The 20,159-nt window shown below is 38.4% G+C and overlaps 1 protein-coding gene across 3 annotated transcripts in view; it reads left to right on the plus strand.

The window, feature by feature from the left end:
- Window positions 1–20,159, plus strand: part of Caper (RNA-binding protein 39-like protein Caper) — a 66,535-nt gene that overhangs the window by 42,493 nt on the left and 3,883 nt on the right. Inside the window, exons 2-9 of one of the 3 annotated variants that reach the window (XM_072303480.1) lie at window positions 4,917–5,004; window positions 7,774–7,829; window positions 13,100–13,164; window positions 15,571–15,972; window positions 17,043–17,163; window positions 17,705–17,797; window positions 18,492–18,758; window positions 19,817–20,021. In XM_072303480.1, coding sequence (XP_072159581.1) covers window positions 7,776–7,829; window positions 13,100–13,164; window positions 15,571–15,972; window positions 17,043–17,163; window positions 17,705–17,797; window positions 18,492–18,758; window positions 19,817–20,021 — 1,207 coding nt within the window. In that variant the 5' untranslated portion in view covers window positions 4,917–5,004; window positions 7,774–7,775. Of the gene's footprint in view, window positions 1–4,844; window positions 5,005–5,190; window positions 5,216–7,773; window positions 7,830–13,099; window positions 13,165–15,570; window positions 15,973–17,042; window positions 17,164–17,704; window positions 17,798–18,491; window positions 18,759–19,816; window positions 20,022–20,159 lie in introns of those variants that run through there. The other 2 variants (XM_019047894.2, XM_072303479.1) reach the window with 2 other exon arrangements.

Genomic DNA, 20,159 nt, shown 5'->3' on the forward strand with positions numbered 1-20,159 from the left:
GCCCCCATTTGGACGAAGCATCAGGGCGCGATTAAAGGGGGTTGCCACATGGATCGCGGCCCATGGCGGCAAATCCATAGGGGGCGGCAAATTTTGCATTTTTTTATATGTAGGTATAAAAAAAATTACAAACGAGAAAAGGCGACGAAGTCTCTCATTTTCTGAGAGTATAGTAATTTCTTCTTTTGTCGTCTTTCAGTGATATCGGAGACAACACCTTTAAACGGTCGAGTGAAGAGAGAAACTAAGCACGCAAATTGGCCTAGAACGGCGCGACTTAATGAAAAAAGTATGACGAGGACATGAGATGAAAAGGAGAAGCCCTCGGCGCGGCGATCGGCATGTAACACATATTAGCGCCTACAAGACTGCACGAATACTTCACGCATTGCATCAAACACAGTGCGGTCATTGCGGTCAGTGTGAAATGGATAGCGCCAACAAGAATGCATGAATACTTCACGCTTTGCGGCAAACACAGTGCGATCAGCTTGAAAAGCATAGCGCCTACAAGTCTCGTGAATACTTCACGCATACGCCAAACACGGTGCGGTCTGCGCGGCGCGGCGACGGAAGCTAAAATCATTAATGTACAATTCGACGGTGTAAGTCGGCAATCGCATAACTCGGTTCGCGACGTCGTAGACTTCCTGTCATACTTTATTTTTTCAACGGAAAACTACTCAGCGGCAATTCTTTAAAACTGTCATGATTTTTCCTCCCTATGCGAAGAAAATTCTGCAAAAACTTCAAGAAATAATGTCAATTTTTTCTCCTTCAAAATAATGATATGTAGGCGGAGATTTTCAGACACCGCAAACGAGTTATGTGATTGCCGACCTACACCGTCGATTTATGTTCGTTCTTTCATAATTTTTTCGTTCATTTCTTATGAATAGAAGGCCTTGTCCACACAAAGTTAGGTTTACAAAACTTAACTCTTGCGCAAAGATCCGTGAACTTTTGCTAGTAGTGTTGACAGGGCTTTCCAAAAAAGTGTGTTCAACACGAGTAAACGCGTCTTCTAGTCTTATGCACTCCTCACCCGCTGGCACGTTCATTTGATGGTTTTTATTGATGTTTCAAGACGAATGAGAAGGGGGCGGCAAAATACAGGCGGCCCATGGGCGGCAAGTAGGTAAATCCGGCCCTGGAACGGAGGCTTCTTTCAAAAAAATTTTCCAGTCAGACGCCTCTGAGCCCGATTTCTCAAAACCTCAATTTTGCACTTACTTCTCTCCTCGCTGTCACGGGAGAAATGGACTGCATTAAGGAACAAGGATCCTTGCCGCATCGGCTATTCCCAAATTTAATTGGGCGATTTAAATTTAAATTTATTTGGGCGATCCAATTTTTTACACGAATCCATCCGGCGGTGCGGCGGGGGACTGTAGTGCAAATTTCAGTGAATTTTCTACATAATTAATAGTGCGAATCGAATTCCTTATAATTTTCAAAAGAATCCGCACAAACGTGCTCTTGTAAAAAAATTAAAACGCCGTAACACATTTGGCATACGCTGATGTGGCTCGGTTCCTCTCTACTAAACGCGATCCAAATACTTAGTAGGAAGCAATGAAAATATTGAAACAAAATTGCGATTTCCCCGAGGGTAGATGACCAATGAGAAGCTTAGCGTAAATGGCGCATGATTGTGAAGTTCTGGGTATTTCAAGAGATATATGTTTGAAGTTTCAAAATTGCATGGATCCTCATGGTGGAGAGAAATTGGAATTTGAGAGCGATTTTTTCACAGAATATGCATTGAGATTAGTTTTCCTTGAAACCGTTAATTGCAATTTTTAAAAACAACCGCACTCTTGCGCGTTTTCCTCTAAGCCTCTCAAATATTCTTTTCATCTTCTATCCAAGTCCAGTTGTATGCCTTCGGGATATTATTTCTACCAGGGCCGGATTAAGGGGGTGGCCACATGGGCCGCTGCCCATGGCGGCAAATCTATAGGGGGCGGCAAATTTTGAAATTTTTTTAAATGTAGGTATAGAAAATTCGAATTTAGAAAAAAAATTACAAACGAGAAAAGGCGACAAAATCTCTAATTTTCTGAGAGTATAGTAATTTCTACTTTTGTAGTTTTTCAGTGATACAAGAGACAGCACCTTTAATTAGTCGAGTTAAGAGAGAAACCAAACACGCAATTTCGCTTGGAACGGCGCGATTTAGAGGGAAACGATGACAAGGACTTGAGATGAAAAGGGGAAGCCCTCGGCGCGGCGATCGGAAACACATATTAGCCCCTACCAGGGGCGGACTGGTAGGCGAAAAGTTAGGAGGAGACCTAAATGTAAGGGCCCCTCCTGTCGTTCAGGGGCCCCTCTAAGAAGGTCCCGGGGCCCTCCCCCGGTATATTTTGAAAATTTCACACTTTTTAAACACGTAGGCATTGTTGGAGTTGGATTCTACAGTACTTGAACTTCAAAATAACCCATTCTCAGGATTCATCGGGGGTCCCTTCATCACAAACGCTTTTGGCGACCTTCCATGTCTCTTAGAGACACATTTTCAAGGAATTCGGGGCCTTTTAGTGATTGAAAAGGATAAAAAATTACAACATTAAAGGAAAAAAACGATGAATCGAAAAAAAATTCGCCGCGGGGGCCCCTCGGGACCTCCGCGGCAAATTGTTAGGGGGCGATCGCCTCCCCGCCCCCATGGCCAGTCCGCCCCTGCGGTACATGAAAGCCAAAAAACCAAGCGGGGACGCTACTTCAATATTAAACTTCCATCGCCTTGCTAAGGCGCAGGGATACAACTATTTGAACTCTCCGGGATGCGTGAGGTATCACGCCTCAATTGAAGGCGTTTTCGAATCTTCTGTATTTACATGACGAGATTTTCCAAATTTTTTTGCATTATATTGTAGATTTGAGTTCCTTTTATTATTTCGTTAAATTATTCCTGCTTCTTAATTTTTAATTATTCTGCAAAAAATATCTTTTTGCGAAATACAATCCTGGCTTTAGCGCCCTTAAACTACGGCCTGAACGGTCGAAACTGCAGTAGCGGCACAGGAAAGCCGAAAAACCAAGCGGGGACGCTACTTCAATATTAAACTTCCATCGCCTTGCTAAGGCGCAGGGATACAACTATTTGAACTCTCCGGAACGCGTGAGGTATGACGCCTCAATTGAAGGCGTTTTCGAATTTTCTGTATTTTCATGACGAGATTTTCCAATTTTTTTGCATTTTATTGTAGATTTGAGTTCCGTTTATTATTTAGTTAAATTACTCCTGCTTCTTAATTTTTAATTATTCTGCAAAAATCATCTGTTTGCGAAATACAATCCTGGCTTTAGCGCCCTTAAACTATGGCCTGAACGGTCGAAACTGCAGTAGCGGCACACAGGGGCGGACTGGTAGTCGAAAAGTTAGGAGGAGACCTAAATGTAAGGGCCCCTTCTGTCGTTCGTGGGCCCCTCTAAGAAGGTCCGGGGGCCCTCCCCAGTAAATTTTGAAAATTTCACACTTTTTAAACACGTAGGCATTATTGAAGTTGGATTCTACAGTACTTGAACTTCAAAATATCCCATTCTCATGATTCATCGGGGGTCCCTTCATCACAAACGCTTTTGGCGACCTTCCATGTCTCTTAGAGACAAATTTTCAAGGAATTCGGGGCCTTTTAGTGATTGAAAAGGATAAGAAAATTACAACATTACGGGAAAAAAACGATGACTCGAAAAAAATTCGCCGCGGCAAATTGTTAGGGGGCGATCGCCTCCCCGCCCCCATGGCCAGTCCGCCCCTGGCTCCTACATGACTGCACAAATTCTTCACGCATTGCGGCAAACAGTGCGATCAGCGTGAAACGCATAGCGCCGACAATAGCGCCTACAAGACTGCGTGAATACTTCACGCATTGCGCCAAACACGGTGCGGTCTGCGCGGCGTGGCGGCGGAAGCTAAAATCATTAATCTAAATTTATGTTTGTTCTTTTATAATCTTTTCGTTCATTTCTTATGAATAGAAGGCCTTGTCCACGCAGAGATAGGTTTACGGAACTTAACTTTCGCGCAAAGTTTCGTGAACCTTTGCTAGCAGTGTTGACAGGGCTTTCCCAAAAAATGTGTTCAACACAAGTAAACGCGTTTATGCACCTCTCCCCCGCTGGCACGTTCATTTGATGGTTTTTATTGATGTTTCAAGACGAATGAGAAGGGGGCGGTAAAATACAGGCGGCCCACGGGCGGCAAATAGGTACCTAAATCCGGCCCTGTATTTGACTATTTCCTTTTCCTACTCGAACAACTTCTCACAATCGGGAGGAAAGAGGAACCTAATTTTTTTTTAATCCCCCCCCCCCCCCCCCCAGTCTATTCTGTAATTGTCTCGTGATCTTTTCCTGATAAATGTAACGGTGACAGCCGAAAGCCCGAAATATAACGGCTTAAAATACTTACATAAGCGTCGCATAAACTTCCTCAGTCCAGTGATAAAATTCGCCGTTGGTCGTTGTCGGAAAAATATTGACTCTTTATTTTACAAACTCCTGTTCTCTTTTGACTGTTCTCGTGAAATAGAAATTACCGATAACTTTAACATTATTGGCAACATCATTGAAATGTTCCCCTCTCCTCTCCTATACACTCCTGAAACTCCCAACACGGTTGTCGCAGTTGTCGCCCTACTCATAATTCATTGGGTTTTTTTTGTTCTTTTTTATTTTTATATTTTTGCCCTGTGATGGGGTTTTTATCTTCATGCCCAAGCATGAACAGGCAAAACTACTTTCTTTGTGTAAATAAGTTAAAAATCCGTTACCTCACTATGTAGAAAAATCAATAATTAAAGTTACATTTGGCAACCTTGCTTTGGAAACCACGCAATCACGCGCTGCACATCACGCCGCCATCTTGTAATTGTATATTCTCTTTTGAGCGGAAGAACAATTTGCAGCTTTCAGCTCATGGCTAGTTATTAATTTTATTGTTTTGGGGTTTTTTTGTTCCGTTTTACTTATCTTTGAAGAAGGAACCGTGATCAAGTAAGTTTTCAATTCAAGTATACTCCACGAAGTCAAATTCTCTAGGTAAACGTATGTCGCAACTTCAGAGCATATGTACCTCAATGAATCTTTGATGGCCTATTCTCAGTTCCCTGTAATTGTGAGACCGTCCTGTTGTGAGATCCCGTAGATTAAATTCGTTTTGGGATATTCTTAGCTGTTTTAGTTCCTTTCTCAGCTATGCTCCCAGGTAAACAGAAGTTCATCCAGTAAAGGTACAACAGTACCCTACATGGATTTCCTGACACCTTCCGTCAATGCTATACCATAAACTAATGCAGTTTCTCTCGCAACGAGCATACTTTCATTAAAGTTATCTTTATATTGGCGACTGATTCTATCTTCTTTGTGCCAAGGCCCATCTATTATTTTACTCAAGATCCTGCCACTCAGGAATAGTCACGGTGATTACACCGCTCAAGGTCATTCAAAATTGCTTTGTCAACCCTTGCACAACGTCCTGTTTTGATGGGTGCCTTTTTGATTTTTAGAATTTTCTATTTCGTTTAGCCTCATAGCATTCTTCTGCTGCAGTACATTTACTGTGATGCTATTTTTCAGTGTCCTTAATATTATTAAGGACTCAAAATCAATACAATGCTTGTTTTTATACGTTGCCTAGGGCAACTAATACACATCCAATTTCTCAATCGTTAAGGATTGCAGTTATCCATCATGAATTGATGGAACACTTCCGATCATTTCCATGCTCTTAGCCAGCCTGTGAGGCTAAATATTATTTGTCTTATAAATCCTATTAATAAGTTCAATACAGAAGGCATTACTCACGGTTGTTTCAGGTTATTTAGGTACCATATCCACCAACAGATTACATTGCTGCATGGTTTCTGTCTTTGAGAAGTTGCAACCATTGCAGTATTAAAATTAATGTACAGAACTGATTCTTGAAATGTTGCAGCATTAATACTGAGTGGTCCAGCATCGAATTTTTGTAAGATTCATTAACAGTTTTTATCTGGAACTAATTTTACGGATGCCGCTCATAGCTTTCGCTTGTCGGACATGGTTGAGGCTTCGGTGATTCGATGGTCGCCACACAGGGTGTCCCAGGATTAAGCACGAATATTGAAGGAGTCGATTCCATGAGTCAGGAGAAAAGTTTTTGTGGTATACTTAACTTCCTCCTCTAAAATGTCTCCTATGGACCATGGCCTACCTAAGTTGAGGAAAAGAAATCGTCCTTTCAAGACTGTGACAATGCTTATTAACCAATATTAATGAAAACTGGTAATTGGGGGTAATTTTTAGTGTCCCCAGGGAAAGTTTTTTTTGTATTACAAGTTTTATCCCAAAAACGTCCTTTTCGACCCCAGAAATCGATTCCTTCAATTTTCGTACATTATCTGAGACCTTGCATTTGTGTCAGAAGGACACACAATATACCGCATTGGTTAGAGTCATGTTTTCGGCCACTCATCATTTTCATCAAATTTTGAAATAGGATTTCCATTGTCTCAAGGCCAAAGAATTCACTCATGAAATTTAACTAAAAAGGACCCCGCACACCTCTTGTGGGAAGCTGCACCATGAAGGAACCTTAATTTATTTATGTCATTCGATTCTCCTCAAGATGATGTTCAAAAGTTATAATTGTGCCAACTTTCTATGATGCACCGATTTTGCGAAAAAAACCCTGAGAAGATTCAATTATTCAACGACAATGAATGAACTAGGGTTGCAAGAAAGTAATGAAAAAGAACAAAGCATTTGAGAACAGGTCGACATAAATAAGGAAAAAACGTAGCGCGTGTCCATCTTCTTATCTGTACCTGCTGACTCAAGGGCTATCCCCCTCCTCCTGCTCTCGACGCGTCCGTTTGACGTTCACTGACACACAGTCGCTTGTCAATCGAGGACTGAAATGAGGAATCTTTCTATCTTTTTATCGCCGAATAATTGAATCTTCTCAGCTGTTTTTTGCGAAAACGGTGCATGGTAGAAATTTGGCGCAATTATAGGTAACTTTTGATCAGCATATTGAGGAGAATCGAATGAAATAAATAAATTAACGTTCCTTCATGGTGCAGCTTCCCATAAGAGGTGTGCGGGGTCCTTTCAGTGCAATATAGGCAGAGTTCTTTTTAGCGGAAAAATATTGCATTCAAGTGCAGTTCAAATATCAGTATTGAGTGCAATATTTTTCCCTTGAAGAAACGCTGCCTTTATCACATTGCATACCTGTGTCAGTTAAATTTGGCAAGTGAATTCTTTAGTGTCAAGACAATAAAATCTCAAACTTTGATGACAATGACAAGTAGCTGACAACATGAAAATAATTGATGTAAATATTGCATGTCGTTCCGACACAAAATTTGGCGGCCATCAAATCACTTCAATGAGCAACGTCTGTTGAAGTAGTTTCTAATACAAATATTCATTGAATCCGCATGAATTTGATGTTCTACCTCTCAGGATTAATGCTGCTACACAGAATGGATCAGTACCTTGCTTTTGTGTGCTTACTGCGGTGATTATTACCTCTTAAAATCACTGACTGTAGCTGTGTAAGGTATTAGCTGATCTGGCTGTCAGATAATTTAGAATCACATTTCAGAGACTGCATCAACAAAAGTTAAAGTTCCCTTAATTTTCCTATGCAACAAACTATTTTCTCACCCTTAAGGCATAAGCCCAAAAAATGCCTCTTATGTTCACAAAGCTAAGAAATGTTTGAGTTTGGATTTTCATAATTCTTGATTCGTTGTTCCTTTGTTTGTTTTCTTTTAGTCATGGCAGACGAATTTGACATCGAAGCCATGCTGGAAGCACCCTACAAAAAAGGGGTAAGTCACGATCATATGTTTTTCTCTTCTTTCTAATTTAAGTTGATCAAGCACATTCTTCATCTTCTGTAATGTCAGGAAAAAAAACTGGCGACACCTTGAGGCTCAACAGTCCATCATTTATTTTTAATTAATATGTGTTTATCACTGTGTTCTAATCTTTGAACGGGGCAGTCACCGGTCTTTTCAAGCAGCTTGAAATCATTCACTAGCAACTCTTGCACATCATATTGCCACTAAGCCCAAAATTTTATCCAATCCGTCATATTTTCAATGGGAGGAACAAGACCATTCAATTTGACACTGTGGATAAAGAACATAAAATCGCCTCAATTTCTGAAAATTCTAGCCTTGTCAATGTTTTTTTTCTCTTGTGTGTCCCTGTCTTTCTGTCTTGAATTGATAGTTTACAATTTTCCTCACTCATTTCAAGCACAAGATAAGTTAGCCATCAAAAAAACGATGAAGTCACTTAGGTTCACCGTATATGTGCTGTGAAGGGGAATCATTTTATTGCTTAATCGGACAGTTGAGTTGAAATTGATTTTTATTTCACGTTTCATTCTTAAATAGATGTTGGTTGGTCAAATTTTTACCATGTTTTATGTCGTGCATCGTTGTAAAGTCTCTCTTTTTAAATTGCCCATCCATCTTACAACAGAAGTTAGCATAAGCTAAATTTTCGGTTCCTCATAAATTAAAAGCCGCAAGTCACTCGGCAATTATTGCAGTTGAGAGCAATTATCAGTTGTGGAATCTTACCAGGATCATACTTGAATGGTTTGCTTCAAAATCTTCCGAATTCGATTGCAATGTTTTACTTTGGTACTACGAAAACTGGCAAAAATTTCTGAGGAGGAAAAATTCTGACAAGGATGTACTTTCTTTTCAGGATAGAATAGTATCAGATCTTTGTATGTTTCTATCAACTGCTCGGATAAATGTTCTGTACCAAAATACCAACGAAAGAAAAAAAACTGAAACGTTGCAATAAAGTTGAGTGGGTTTCAAAGCTAACCATTTAATTATCAATGGGTTCAGAGAATTTCATTCTTCAATATTAAAGTAAAGGCAATGTTGATGATACTTAAAGGTTAACAAAGATCCAAGAGGTAAAAATTAAGGTCGAAAGGGGTGAAAATAAATTTTGGAAAGTAAGTTCTTCAACACCTTAACCCATTCATATCAATGAAGGTAGCATCTATGTCCAGAAAAACCACATCTTTCCCACAGCATTTTCATCATTTCTGAGCAACCATCACTCAGAATGGTAATTTGTGTAGCTTCATCTGCCGTGGAGGATATGAACTTAAATTTTAGTTGTGGGTCATAAGAATGTGGTAGAATTATTAGTCCTTGGTAAGATTCAACTCCTGTGTTAAATAACTGTGAATGAATCGTTACATTAATTTTCCCTCAAATCAAAGATGGGGGCCACCCTTCGAGGTGCAATTCTTGTGCAGTAGAAAGATTGGGTAACACTAGGAATGTTGCAGGGTCTTTTTATTGCTGTCCATCTGATAATTTTGCTAAATACAGTCAATTCTGTGTGAATTTTGGTGAGTGAATAGTTGATTACAAATTCCTCTTTTATTAATGCCTTGTCTGATGAAAAATCCCATTTTTTCTATCTTGTAGACAATATCGTGTCAATACAGTTTGCTTTGCTTTCGCACCTCACAAAAGCGAAATGCGGCCGATCAGACCAGTGGACACCAGAGGTAGACTAAGCTATCATTTTCAACAGTGAAATCTTCCAGTTTTTTTTTATAATAATTTTTTTTTTTTTTTTTTTTTTCATTTTTACTCCTGTAACAAATTTTCTCCCGCAGCTCGCTGCATTAAAATGTTCCATGCAAGTCGTTAAGTCTTTTCTTGCCTCAATTCGTTAGAGGACCGATTCATTTAAGTAGATATTGGAATTGACATGCTGCACTGTCAGCAGTTTAAAATGAATGTTTTAAAATTCAATTGATAAATAGGTAAACATTAAATTCCCAGGTATTTTGAAAAATATCAGATACTATGTCTCAAAAATTAATTATACACTCTACAGTCACATTTATAAAGATAAATTTTATGGTTTCCTTAATGTGCAGTTTTTGTTATCAATTATTGAATTTAGGTAAAGCAATCTTTTTAAAGCCTTCCTGTTATTATATTTTTCTTGAAATTGAAACAAATCAATGCAATATTTTGGCTAGGAACTGGAATGAGTAACCATATCTAACATTCGCTGTAATTTCCTGTGAAGGGCAAAAAAACAAAACTCTATAAGGTTCAAATCAAGCTTAGTGTAGCAGGATTAAACATCTCGATCTTTATTCTCCTCTTTCAGTTGCGGAACCACATGCTTGATCACTCAAAGGATTTACATATTCTTCGGTCCATCTTGAGGAAGTTAACCATCAGTTTGAAGGGTATTGTGCTCAGCAATCGTCCAACTTCTTTCATAAACTATTTCCTCAATTACTAATGGCTGAGCATACTTTTACCATCACAATTCCTAATAGTTGCTCCTGAGGAGTTCCTCAGTTCATCTTATCTAAAGTAAAATCATAAGTGATGTGAAGCAATTAAGTTTTATCTGTCCCGCAGCCGGTTATCAGTCACAGTCAAGCATAATAGGTCTAGAATAGTCATGCAGCCACTTGAGAAGAGCTCATCAAAATAATGTGCAGAACAATTTTTTATTGTAACATCTGCTGTTTCTAAAATTTGGTTGGATTTAATCCCACTGGTAGAAATTACATAAGAGGATTTTGAAAGCATGTACCGGGCAGATGTTCATTTTTTTTGAGACAGTAGCAGAAGATTAGTTGCCAACTTGCAAACTACGTATCCATCAGCAGCCAGCCTACATCATGGGTGGGATGCCCAGTGAAGGGTATGGTCCTTAGCATTTTGTAGTACCTATGAGCCTTAGCTCTCAAGCAAAGTATTAATTACTTTTTCTATAGTCATGGAAGAGGAGAGTTGAAAAAAAAAAAAAAAAAATTATTTATCATATCTTCAGTTTATGTAAAACTTCAATAACTAGCTAAGAAGAAAAGTAGAAGTGGCATCATAATATAATTGCTCCCAAGAAAACAAATCTTTTCCATAATTTCTGAAGGAAAATATCATTCCTCTCTTCTAATTTTTTGCAGAAAACTTCCTGCCGTAGAAAATTCCACCTCCGTAAATTTTACAGGAATTTTTATCATTTCCTTGGGGGTTTATTTTTCAGAAGGTATCCTGTACATGGTCATCGATTATCATTGTCCCAGAACACTTCTTGCATCTAACCCTCCAGCTTTGAGTCCTCTCAAACCAATAGAGGAGTTATTTCTCTAGGCAATAGGCATCATGTCAGCTAGGACTCAATGACTTAACGTTTTTTTAAAATTTTGATGGAAAATTGATTGGCTGTATCTTTGCAGACTTTGTGGTATCGTTACTGTTGTTACACTAATGAAGCTTAGCTGAGCAACTGGTGTTACACGTGAGGTGAGTTCTAGGACCTCAACCACAACCCGGACAGATTTTCCTCTGGGCATCCAACGCTACCTGTCATTGTTCCTTGATTTTGTTGTGCCTTCGCCGCTGTTTTTGTTTATCTCTCACCTTTTTTTTTTTTTTCATTTGTTCTCTTTGTGTTTTTTTAAGTTAATTCTGGTGCTCTTCTAATTATCTTCTCTCAAATATTAGAAGCAAGAATAGTGGAGGGATTTTGTGTACTGCACTCGTTTAAAGAAATTCCTTCTGGTCTGTGTTAATTAAGCTCTCAAGTCCCGCGCTCTTCCTGTACATCTCTCTTTTCTTGTTAGACCCTCGAGTCAAGCTGAAAAATCACCGTGACAATGCTTTGCTGATTTTCAGAGGACTACAAGAATGAATTATCTTCATCATAATAGAAAAATCCCAAAATTCTGTGTTGCCCAACTCTTACACCATATTTAAAGTATTCTAAAAAAAGCTATTTGTTAGGATCAAACAGGAGGTAGAAAATGTAGGACCCTGTCAATTGGAAGTCAAAGAAGTAACATGAGAAGACTTACCAATAACGATAAATTTTCCCCAGGAACCCAGACAATTTTCTGTAAATATGGAAATTTTGATCTAATCTGTAAGGGTCAAGCAAGTGCCAACTGTGAGAACCAATGCCTGTTTGGGGTAAGCATCCAGCATGAGGAATATCAGCACCCCTAGGTCAAAATATTTGTGGAAGGTTTATGAAGACTTACTTCAAACAAAACTCCAGCAAATTCCACACTCTATGGAAGCAAAATATTTACTGAACTGAGCTAACTTCAAAATTTATATTTTGTTCCTTTTCCCCATATTTTTCTGTAGATATCAATATTTCAGCTTTTCACTGTCTCAAGTTCAATTTAACTGAATCGAACTGCTGTGGCCCACCTTGAGCGCATGGGAGGGAGAGGAAGGGACTCATCACCATGATTAGCTGAAGATAGAAGCACTACTATAGATATTTTGTCCATCACAGATGAATCACAGAATTCCCAGCGCAGAAATATTTGAAACAATTCACTTAAATAACTTAGGAAGTTAACGCTTCAGTGCACAAAATGTCTCCTAACTTCATCTCTTTGCCAGAATTATATATTGAGACCAGGATTAGGGTTCAAAACTACAAATGTATTTTTTTTCCACCAATCCGCCGTTTAAAGAGCTTCTTCAGCAGCATCTCATCTTCTCCCAAAGTTTGGTCACCGAACATAAACTTTTGAAATCCATTTGCATTTTACTTACGTTATTTACCAGAATTTTTCCATCCTGATTTTTTATTTTTTTTTAAACTTACGGTGATTCGTCTGCTCTGAAGTAGACCTGGTTTTTCCTAATTCAAGTTACTTTCATTTGAAAGCCAGCAGTGTCATGCAAAACTAAACCAATTCTCCTGATTTTAATAAGTTGAACAATAAAAGGGGTGGGGGGGGGGGGGCGAGAATAAAGTAAAAACTTCACATCTCCTATGTATAATGTACAGACCTCTTTTTAATAAACTTTGATGTAGCTCTGCTTTTTTCTGAAAATTGTGTAAATCCCACAATGAATACCTACTATACACTAAAATATATCCTCAACCAACCTTTGAAAATCACTCGCCTTTTTCATATGATGAGTGAAGTAGGCATGACACTGTTAGCATTCAAAGGTATTTGAATATCATTGTGCTTAGACTCAAACTAATTCTCTTTTGTTTTTTATTTTTGGTTTGTTTTCTGCTCCGTTGCTGTTCAACTCAAAATTTTCCCTGTTCATAGGAAGATGACATAACCAACAACAAACCAAAAGAAAATGGAATTTCCAGCAGCCACAAATCTTCAAGGTAAGGGTTTCACCCTTTTGCTCATGCCTTCTCAATTTCTTTAGCAATTAGCAAAACTCACTGGCCATGGGGTTTTCATATGTGTTTTCTCGGTAGACATGTAACACAGTGTAGACTGCACGTATGGCACCTATGATGGGGTAATGAGGAGGCAATCCGTATTGCATGTAGCAGTAGAAAAAGTGTGGAATTGGTGACAGCTACCTTGATGAACATGTACGAGGCATGGATACAAGCTATGAGCAGTTGGGCACTTGGTGCCACATCTGTACCAGGTTGCCAAGTTCCTATGAAGGTGTTCCCCTCCCCTCGTCCAAGCTGTCTGCCCTCTTTTGCTGTAAATCAAGCCATATGTGTTGTCTAGATTGTATTACTAGTCGATGGGTTCTTCTTGCATTTAAAATGCGAAACAGATTTTTGATCCTTGGAACAACTGTTGGTGGACTTGAACCACAAATTTTCAACTGTGAATATCCTGTGGTCGTAAGTGTTTTGGTAGGACTCCTGTTGATTTTTTTACTCTATTCTGTAGAGCAAGCTGTCATCAGGATTTTGCAGTTTATCTTGTTAAATTTTTTTAAGTAGTTTTTGTGTGGTCATATCTTCATTATGATATCTCTTCAATTTTCATTGAAGATAGTCGGAAAATGGTGAAGACTTGACCACAGGAGGTCATTGCTGTAACACTGTATGATCTTTATCTCATTTTTTTAATTATTATCCCCCCCCTCCTAGTTGAATTAGAGGTTTATCTGTAATGATGTTTTGTTTTAGTGTCATCAAGGACGGAGCTAAATGAGGTGATGAAGGTATTCTGACTATGTTGTATTTATCAAATAGCTGAATGAATAGCTTATCTCTAAAGCCTTTAATCATCAACTTTTTCATTTCTTCTTGTAGGTCCTACAAACCATTTGAAAAGTTAGTAAATAATATAAAAACAGTTATATGTAGTTGATACGCGAAGCATTGGTCCTACCACTTGTAGGTAAGTCTTGTCAGGGTCATGTCTCATTAATCATTTCAGCTTGTATTGGGAAGTGGAAAAGCGTATTCCAATTTCCTTTCGTAGGAAATTAACCTCTCGTAATTTTGCTCTTTACCTCTCTAAATTTTCCTCTCAATTTTTTTTTTTTTGTAAGCGAAGAGTATTTCCAATTTCCTGATTTAGAAACTTGTGTTCAGTGTGTGTGTTTAGAAAAACAGTGAATTAGCAGATTTTTTCCATATGAAAGCCTCTGAACACAAATTCATTTCTTTGAATGAAAGTTTCAAACCTCAAGAAGTTTTATAGGCACTTAGCTTCATTCTGAAAACCATGTTTGCATCTTATGCCTTGGAATACATCATTTTCAATGCTTGGATTTCGTTTGTAGCGAGATACCAGAAATCGAAATGGTCTGAGCCAATTATTAGTCTGAAATAACTTTCACTGCAGCTGAATTAAGAGCTTTTCTTTATTGTCTTTCCACGTTTTTTGCTGTTTGTTGAATAAAATCTAAAGGCGTCCAAAAGGGCCAATTTGTTTTTATGTGCGTGTGGTGTTTCAAACATAATGTTTGCATCTCCACCGTTGCATTTGTTCTTTTCATTATGTGCCTCAAATGAGAGATATTTGTGGAAAGATCAAATGCAACAAAACTGGCAAAAGCGTCATCCCCATTTCGAAAAATGTGTTATCTTCATTGCCCTACTCCCAAAAACCGCTTAGAGCATCTCCGGGTTGATACATATTGTTTTTGTGTCAGTGTGTCCACTTTTATGACTTATTATCATGATTTATTTGGTGGGTGATGTTCAAGGCATTTTGTGCATCATGTGATTTCTTTTGTGCCAAGTTTACTCTATCACAGTGTATTTTTATTGCTATTTGAAATATCCCTCAAGTATAGGTAATTGAACAGTAATCCAATATTTATTCAACTCTCATGTGTGACCTAAAGCAATTCACTGCTATAGATTTATTTGACGCTCCTAGGGTGGTTATCACAGCCGAGAATGATCGTATCTTATGAACTGAATTTAGAATGAAGGAACCCGTGTAAACTTCTGCAAGAAGCTATTCATATATTGTTGAGGATGATCTTAGTCACGTTTTACCAGATGACCATACGCGCTCGACAGAAATTAAACATTTGAACCTATTCTTACATTCTGATGTGATATCTTGTAGATCAACGGAAGTTCTAACTTTTCCCCCCCTCCTGCTGTCAATGTTTTGGCTCAGATTTAGTATTCATGGTTCCCAACTTCTAAATTCAGTTTTCACTGTCGACTTGAAATGAAAGGAAATCTACCCATCAAGTAATTTTCACTAGATTCTGGTGTTTATTCCACCAGCTTTTAGACATTTTGTCATTAAAGCTCTATACTCATTGTTAAAATGTTATGCTTTTTGTTCTTAAGGAAAGACAAGGAGAAAAAGAGGAGCAGGTCCAGAGAGCGGCACAGAAGCAAATCCAAGGAGCGTCACAGAAGCAGATCCAGAGAGAAAAATCGGAGTAAATCAAAAGATCGTCATAGGAGTAAATCGAAAGATCGCCACAGGAGTAAATCAAAAGATCGTCACAGGAGCAAATCAAAAGATCGACACAGGAGTCGTTCCAAGGACAGGCATCATGGCAAATCCAAGCATCGAAGTCGGTCAAAGTCTCGAGATCGTGGTCACAAGAGGCATCATAGTAGGTCGCGGAGCCGAGATAAAAGTGAGCGTAGAGAGAGGCGAAAGAGAGCGCTTACGCCACTGGCACTACCAACCCGTAAAGATCCACCGCCTAGGTATAAGAAGTCACCGCCTTTTGCTGGAGTGTAAGTTGTTATACCGTACCTTGAGCTACAATTCAGTATTTCCTAACTCGTTAAGAATTCTAATGAGAGACGATTTACATCAAACCCTTTAGAAAACGTATATCTGAGTCCTTTCATTCTCTGAAAAGCATTGATCAGGGATCAGTTGAGATTGTCAAGAAAGTTTAAGTATTAGCAATGGCTGCAGATAAACATTTTAAGGCATCTCAGGAAATCTAGTTTATTTGCTTTGACTTCATTGTGAAAAAAATGTGCAACTATTGTTAATCATAACTCACCAACTATCTACCCTCTTCTAGTTTTCTCTCAAGTTTTGCAAGTGATTGCGGTGGACCAAGGCACTATTTGTAGACCTGAATCAAGTTTTTAGTTGCTTTGATTCGGGGGGATTCATGTGCTAAATTAAATTTGGAGTGTATGCCTTAAATATGTAGCCTTGAGATGTATCTCAGAGCCAATTCATGCAACCTCTACAAAAAACTGTTGACAGTGGTCAGTAAATCAAGGAGTCATAGTCAATTTTCCGGCTTGTCAAGAATCCTGTCAAGAAGTAATTTTGTTTTCTTTATAAGTAGTAATAATTGAGGTATCGGGTGCAGAAAGTGCTTGTCTCAGATGCAAATCTCTGCTGCCATTTTAAATCTAATATACAGAACGTATTAGTGATTCTTCTGGAATGGAGACCATTGGGAGATCTTGAAAAATATTCATTCCAAGTTTCAACGAAATACATGCATTTGCTTTCCTTGTAATGGATGAAAGATTAGCAGCAATTCTGAGACACCCCAAATGAGAAGTGCACTTTCTGCGCCCAACATCTCTATTAGTTGTGGCACCATCTGTAGACTTGAAGCAGATACAAATTTGCCTCTATTTGTAAGGTCATTACAATTGAGCTTTTGCCTTTCAATTTGCTGGGAGTCTCAACTCGAAGCCGATTTTCTCGAGCTCAAAGCTCTGACCAACTGTTGACATATCAAGGTTCCATCTTTGTGTCTTTCTTCGTGTCAATTTTTGGATGTACAGTTGAAATTGGAATTCTAATCGAATGTTTTTTGTGTTGTAAACAGAAGAGCTCCCGCAGACGAACTTTCTCCAGAAGAACGGGATGCCCGAACAGTTTTCTGTATGCAGCTCTCTCAACGGATCAGAGCGAAAGATCTAGAAGAGTTCTTTTCATCAGTTGGCAAGGTGAGTTTTTCAAATCTGTGAACACATACCCTAAGTACTCTTCAACCAATCACCAGAGTACAATGTATAGTGCTGCTGAAAACGTTTCAAGAAGAGATGATAGTTGTAAACGAAAGGAAATAGTTAATATCAATCCATTCCCTTAAAATTATTTTTTTTTGCCTCCCATGCCTATTTCTAGTATTATTAGTGTTGCTGATAATTTAAATAGTAAAGATATTGTTCACACAACAGCAGCAGGGCAATTTTTTTGAAAAATCTGGTAAATCGAGCCAAAATTCTGCTATCAGTAAAAAAAAAAAAAAAAAAAAAAAATAGTAATTCTAGGAAATCAAGCGTTTACTATACCACTAGAATATAATTCAACACACAATCATTGACTCATGTAATACCATTTTTCTCTGATAATCATGTGCTTTTCATTATTTGTTATGAAAGGTTTTTACCGTAAGCTCTCCTTGTATTGAGGACAAAATTCAGTTACTCTGAAAATTGCCAAGAAAAAATAATAATTACCCATGAATTTATTTTTTTGTTTCAGGTTAGGGACGTAAGATTGATCACTTGCAACAAAACGAGGAGATTTAAGGGCATAGCATACATCGAATTTAAGGACCCAGAATCTGTGCCTTTGGTAAGAAATTTTGTATCTACTTGGAAATTTTTTCAGTTCTGATGAAGAAAGATAAAATCATAATCTCAGCCAACTTAGCCGATGACACTATCATGTTTATAATTATCATGTCGATTCAAGACGAGTGTCAAATGGCGATGGATCATCGTAAGTTGCTCTCCAATGGCGCATTGCTGCTGTAAAAAATTGAAAATCTTTAGCAGAGCTACAATGCACTTGTCTTGCATTATTAAACGGCCTAAAATTCATTGAATTTTTTCTATCTGAAGCTCCAAATTAAAAATAATGCCGGTGCCTAAAGCCTAGTCCTCTATTGAATGTATTATGAGTTTTAATGTTTAAATTCATGAGGTGAGGACCAGTCATAGTGTGCTACTATTTAAGAGTTATAAACTTGCAGTACAGAAAATGTCAAAATATGCTGACAGATATACTAGATCCTTCAAAACCATGTAGTCACCATTATTGGTTTGACCTACTACGTAGTTTCTTCTTTAGTCAAGTCTCTCATACAAGTTCGCAACCCTTTTTAAATGATACAATTTATTACATTCATACTCTTCTGAGTATTTGCAAAATCATCTGTTTACATACAGTACATGTTGGTCCAATTAATCAGATGGACTTCTCTGTCTCCATCCTAATCCCTTGAAACACAATTTTAATCATGTTTTTTTCCGTCTTTCTCTGACAGGCAATGGGTCTAACTGGACAAAAACTTCTAGGAATTCCAATTATTGTACAACCAACGCAAGCAGAAAAGAATCGTGCAGGCAACACAATGCCTAACTTAATCCCAAGGAGTCACCCTGGCCCAATGAGATTATATGTTGGATCTCTACATTTCAACATAACGGAAGATATGTTAAAAGGAATTTTCGAACCTTTCGGGAAAATTGACAGCATAATGTTAATGACGGATCCAGAAACCGGACGATCGAAAGGATACGGATTCATAACGGTGAGCACATTTCTTACTTTTTCAGAGAAGAGTCACAATGGGCCTGTTGCAAACTTTTGCTAGAGCAAAACTAAGAGTTATTTTATAGATAATGCCTCAAAAATCACGATGAGCGCATCGGCAAAGTCTGAAATGCACTCATAACTTCACAATCTGCATAAGAAATTTGCGGTTTTTTGAGCTTCCGGCTTCAAAAACGATACTACGGCACAGGTGAACATTTTGTTAGAGGAGTCGTTCCTTCGTCGGCAATACTCATCATGGCCAACGCCAATCCGCCAAAACAAGTGTGATGGAACGAGATAACACCTGAACAGGATTAGACCAGACAACAATCGGCGTGTTTACGTTCATATTTTCCTCGCCCGCCTTGATTGACCTTGAACTCTCCTCGAAATACGCGCGGAACCGCGCAAGCGTCGGCCATGATGAATATTGCCGACGATGGAGCGACTCCTCTAACAAAATGTTTACCTGTGCCGTAGTATCGTTTTTGAAGCGGGAAGCTCAAAAAAACGCCAATTTCCAACGCAGATTGTGAAGTTATGAGTGCATTTCAGACTTTGCTGATGGGCTCATCGTGATTTTTGAGGCATTATCTATAGGAAACTATTCTTATTTTTGCTCTAGCAAAAGTTTGCAACAGGCCCATTTTATTATATTTATTATAATCGTCTGGAGATGATAACTGTTCTCAAATTGCAGTTGCTTATTTCAAAGAGAAACATTGAAAATATCCTAATTCCTAATAATTCCTCGATGTTATCAGGGTCTTTGCACCAAAATGGTGCCAAAAAAATTGGCGCCATCTTACTCTTCGCAGAGTGTTTTGTTTCATTATCAAACATCTTCTCAATTCCCAAGAAAGGCTTCAAGGTGGCACCTTAAAATTAAGCTTCGCCTCTTAACCGCTCCTGGACTTTTAATGTATAGTGAGAACACTGGTTACAAGTTGGTTACTCTAAATATTCATTCCCCCCCCCCTCCTATTTTTTCTTCACACAGAGCTATCATGAAACTTTCAATTTGTTTGAATATCCTTGTTTCTTGTTTTTCAGTTCCACAATGCGGAAGATGCGAAAAAAGCACTGGAACAGTTGAACGGGTTTGAACTAGCAGGTCGACCAATGAAAGTTGGGAATGTTACAGAGAGGAATGATCTGCAAATGGGTCCATCTGTCCTAGATAACGATGAGCTAGACAGGGCAGGAATTGATCTCGGTGCCACTGGCAGACTGCAGCTGATGTACAAGTTAGCCGAAGGTGAGTTTCCTTCATTGTGTTAAATTTCTTATCTCATCTTAAAGGAATTTAAGGATTTTGGCAATCTAAGGATTTTGATGAAGATAAATTACATTTTAATCAATTCCATCCTTGCTAAAGAATATACGAAAGTAGAAT

The sequence above is a fragment of the Bemisia tabaci genome, chromosome 8, assembly GCF_918797505.1.
Source record: "Bemisia tabaci chromosome 8, PGI_BMITA_v3".
In the NCBI taxonomy this organism is placed as follows: Eukaryota; Metazoa; Arthropoda; class Insecta; order Hemiptera; family Aleyrodidae; genus Bemisia; species Bemisia tabaci.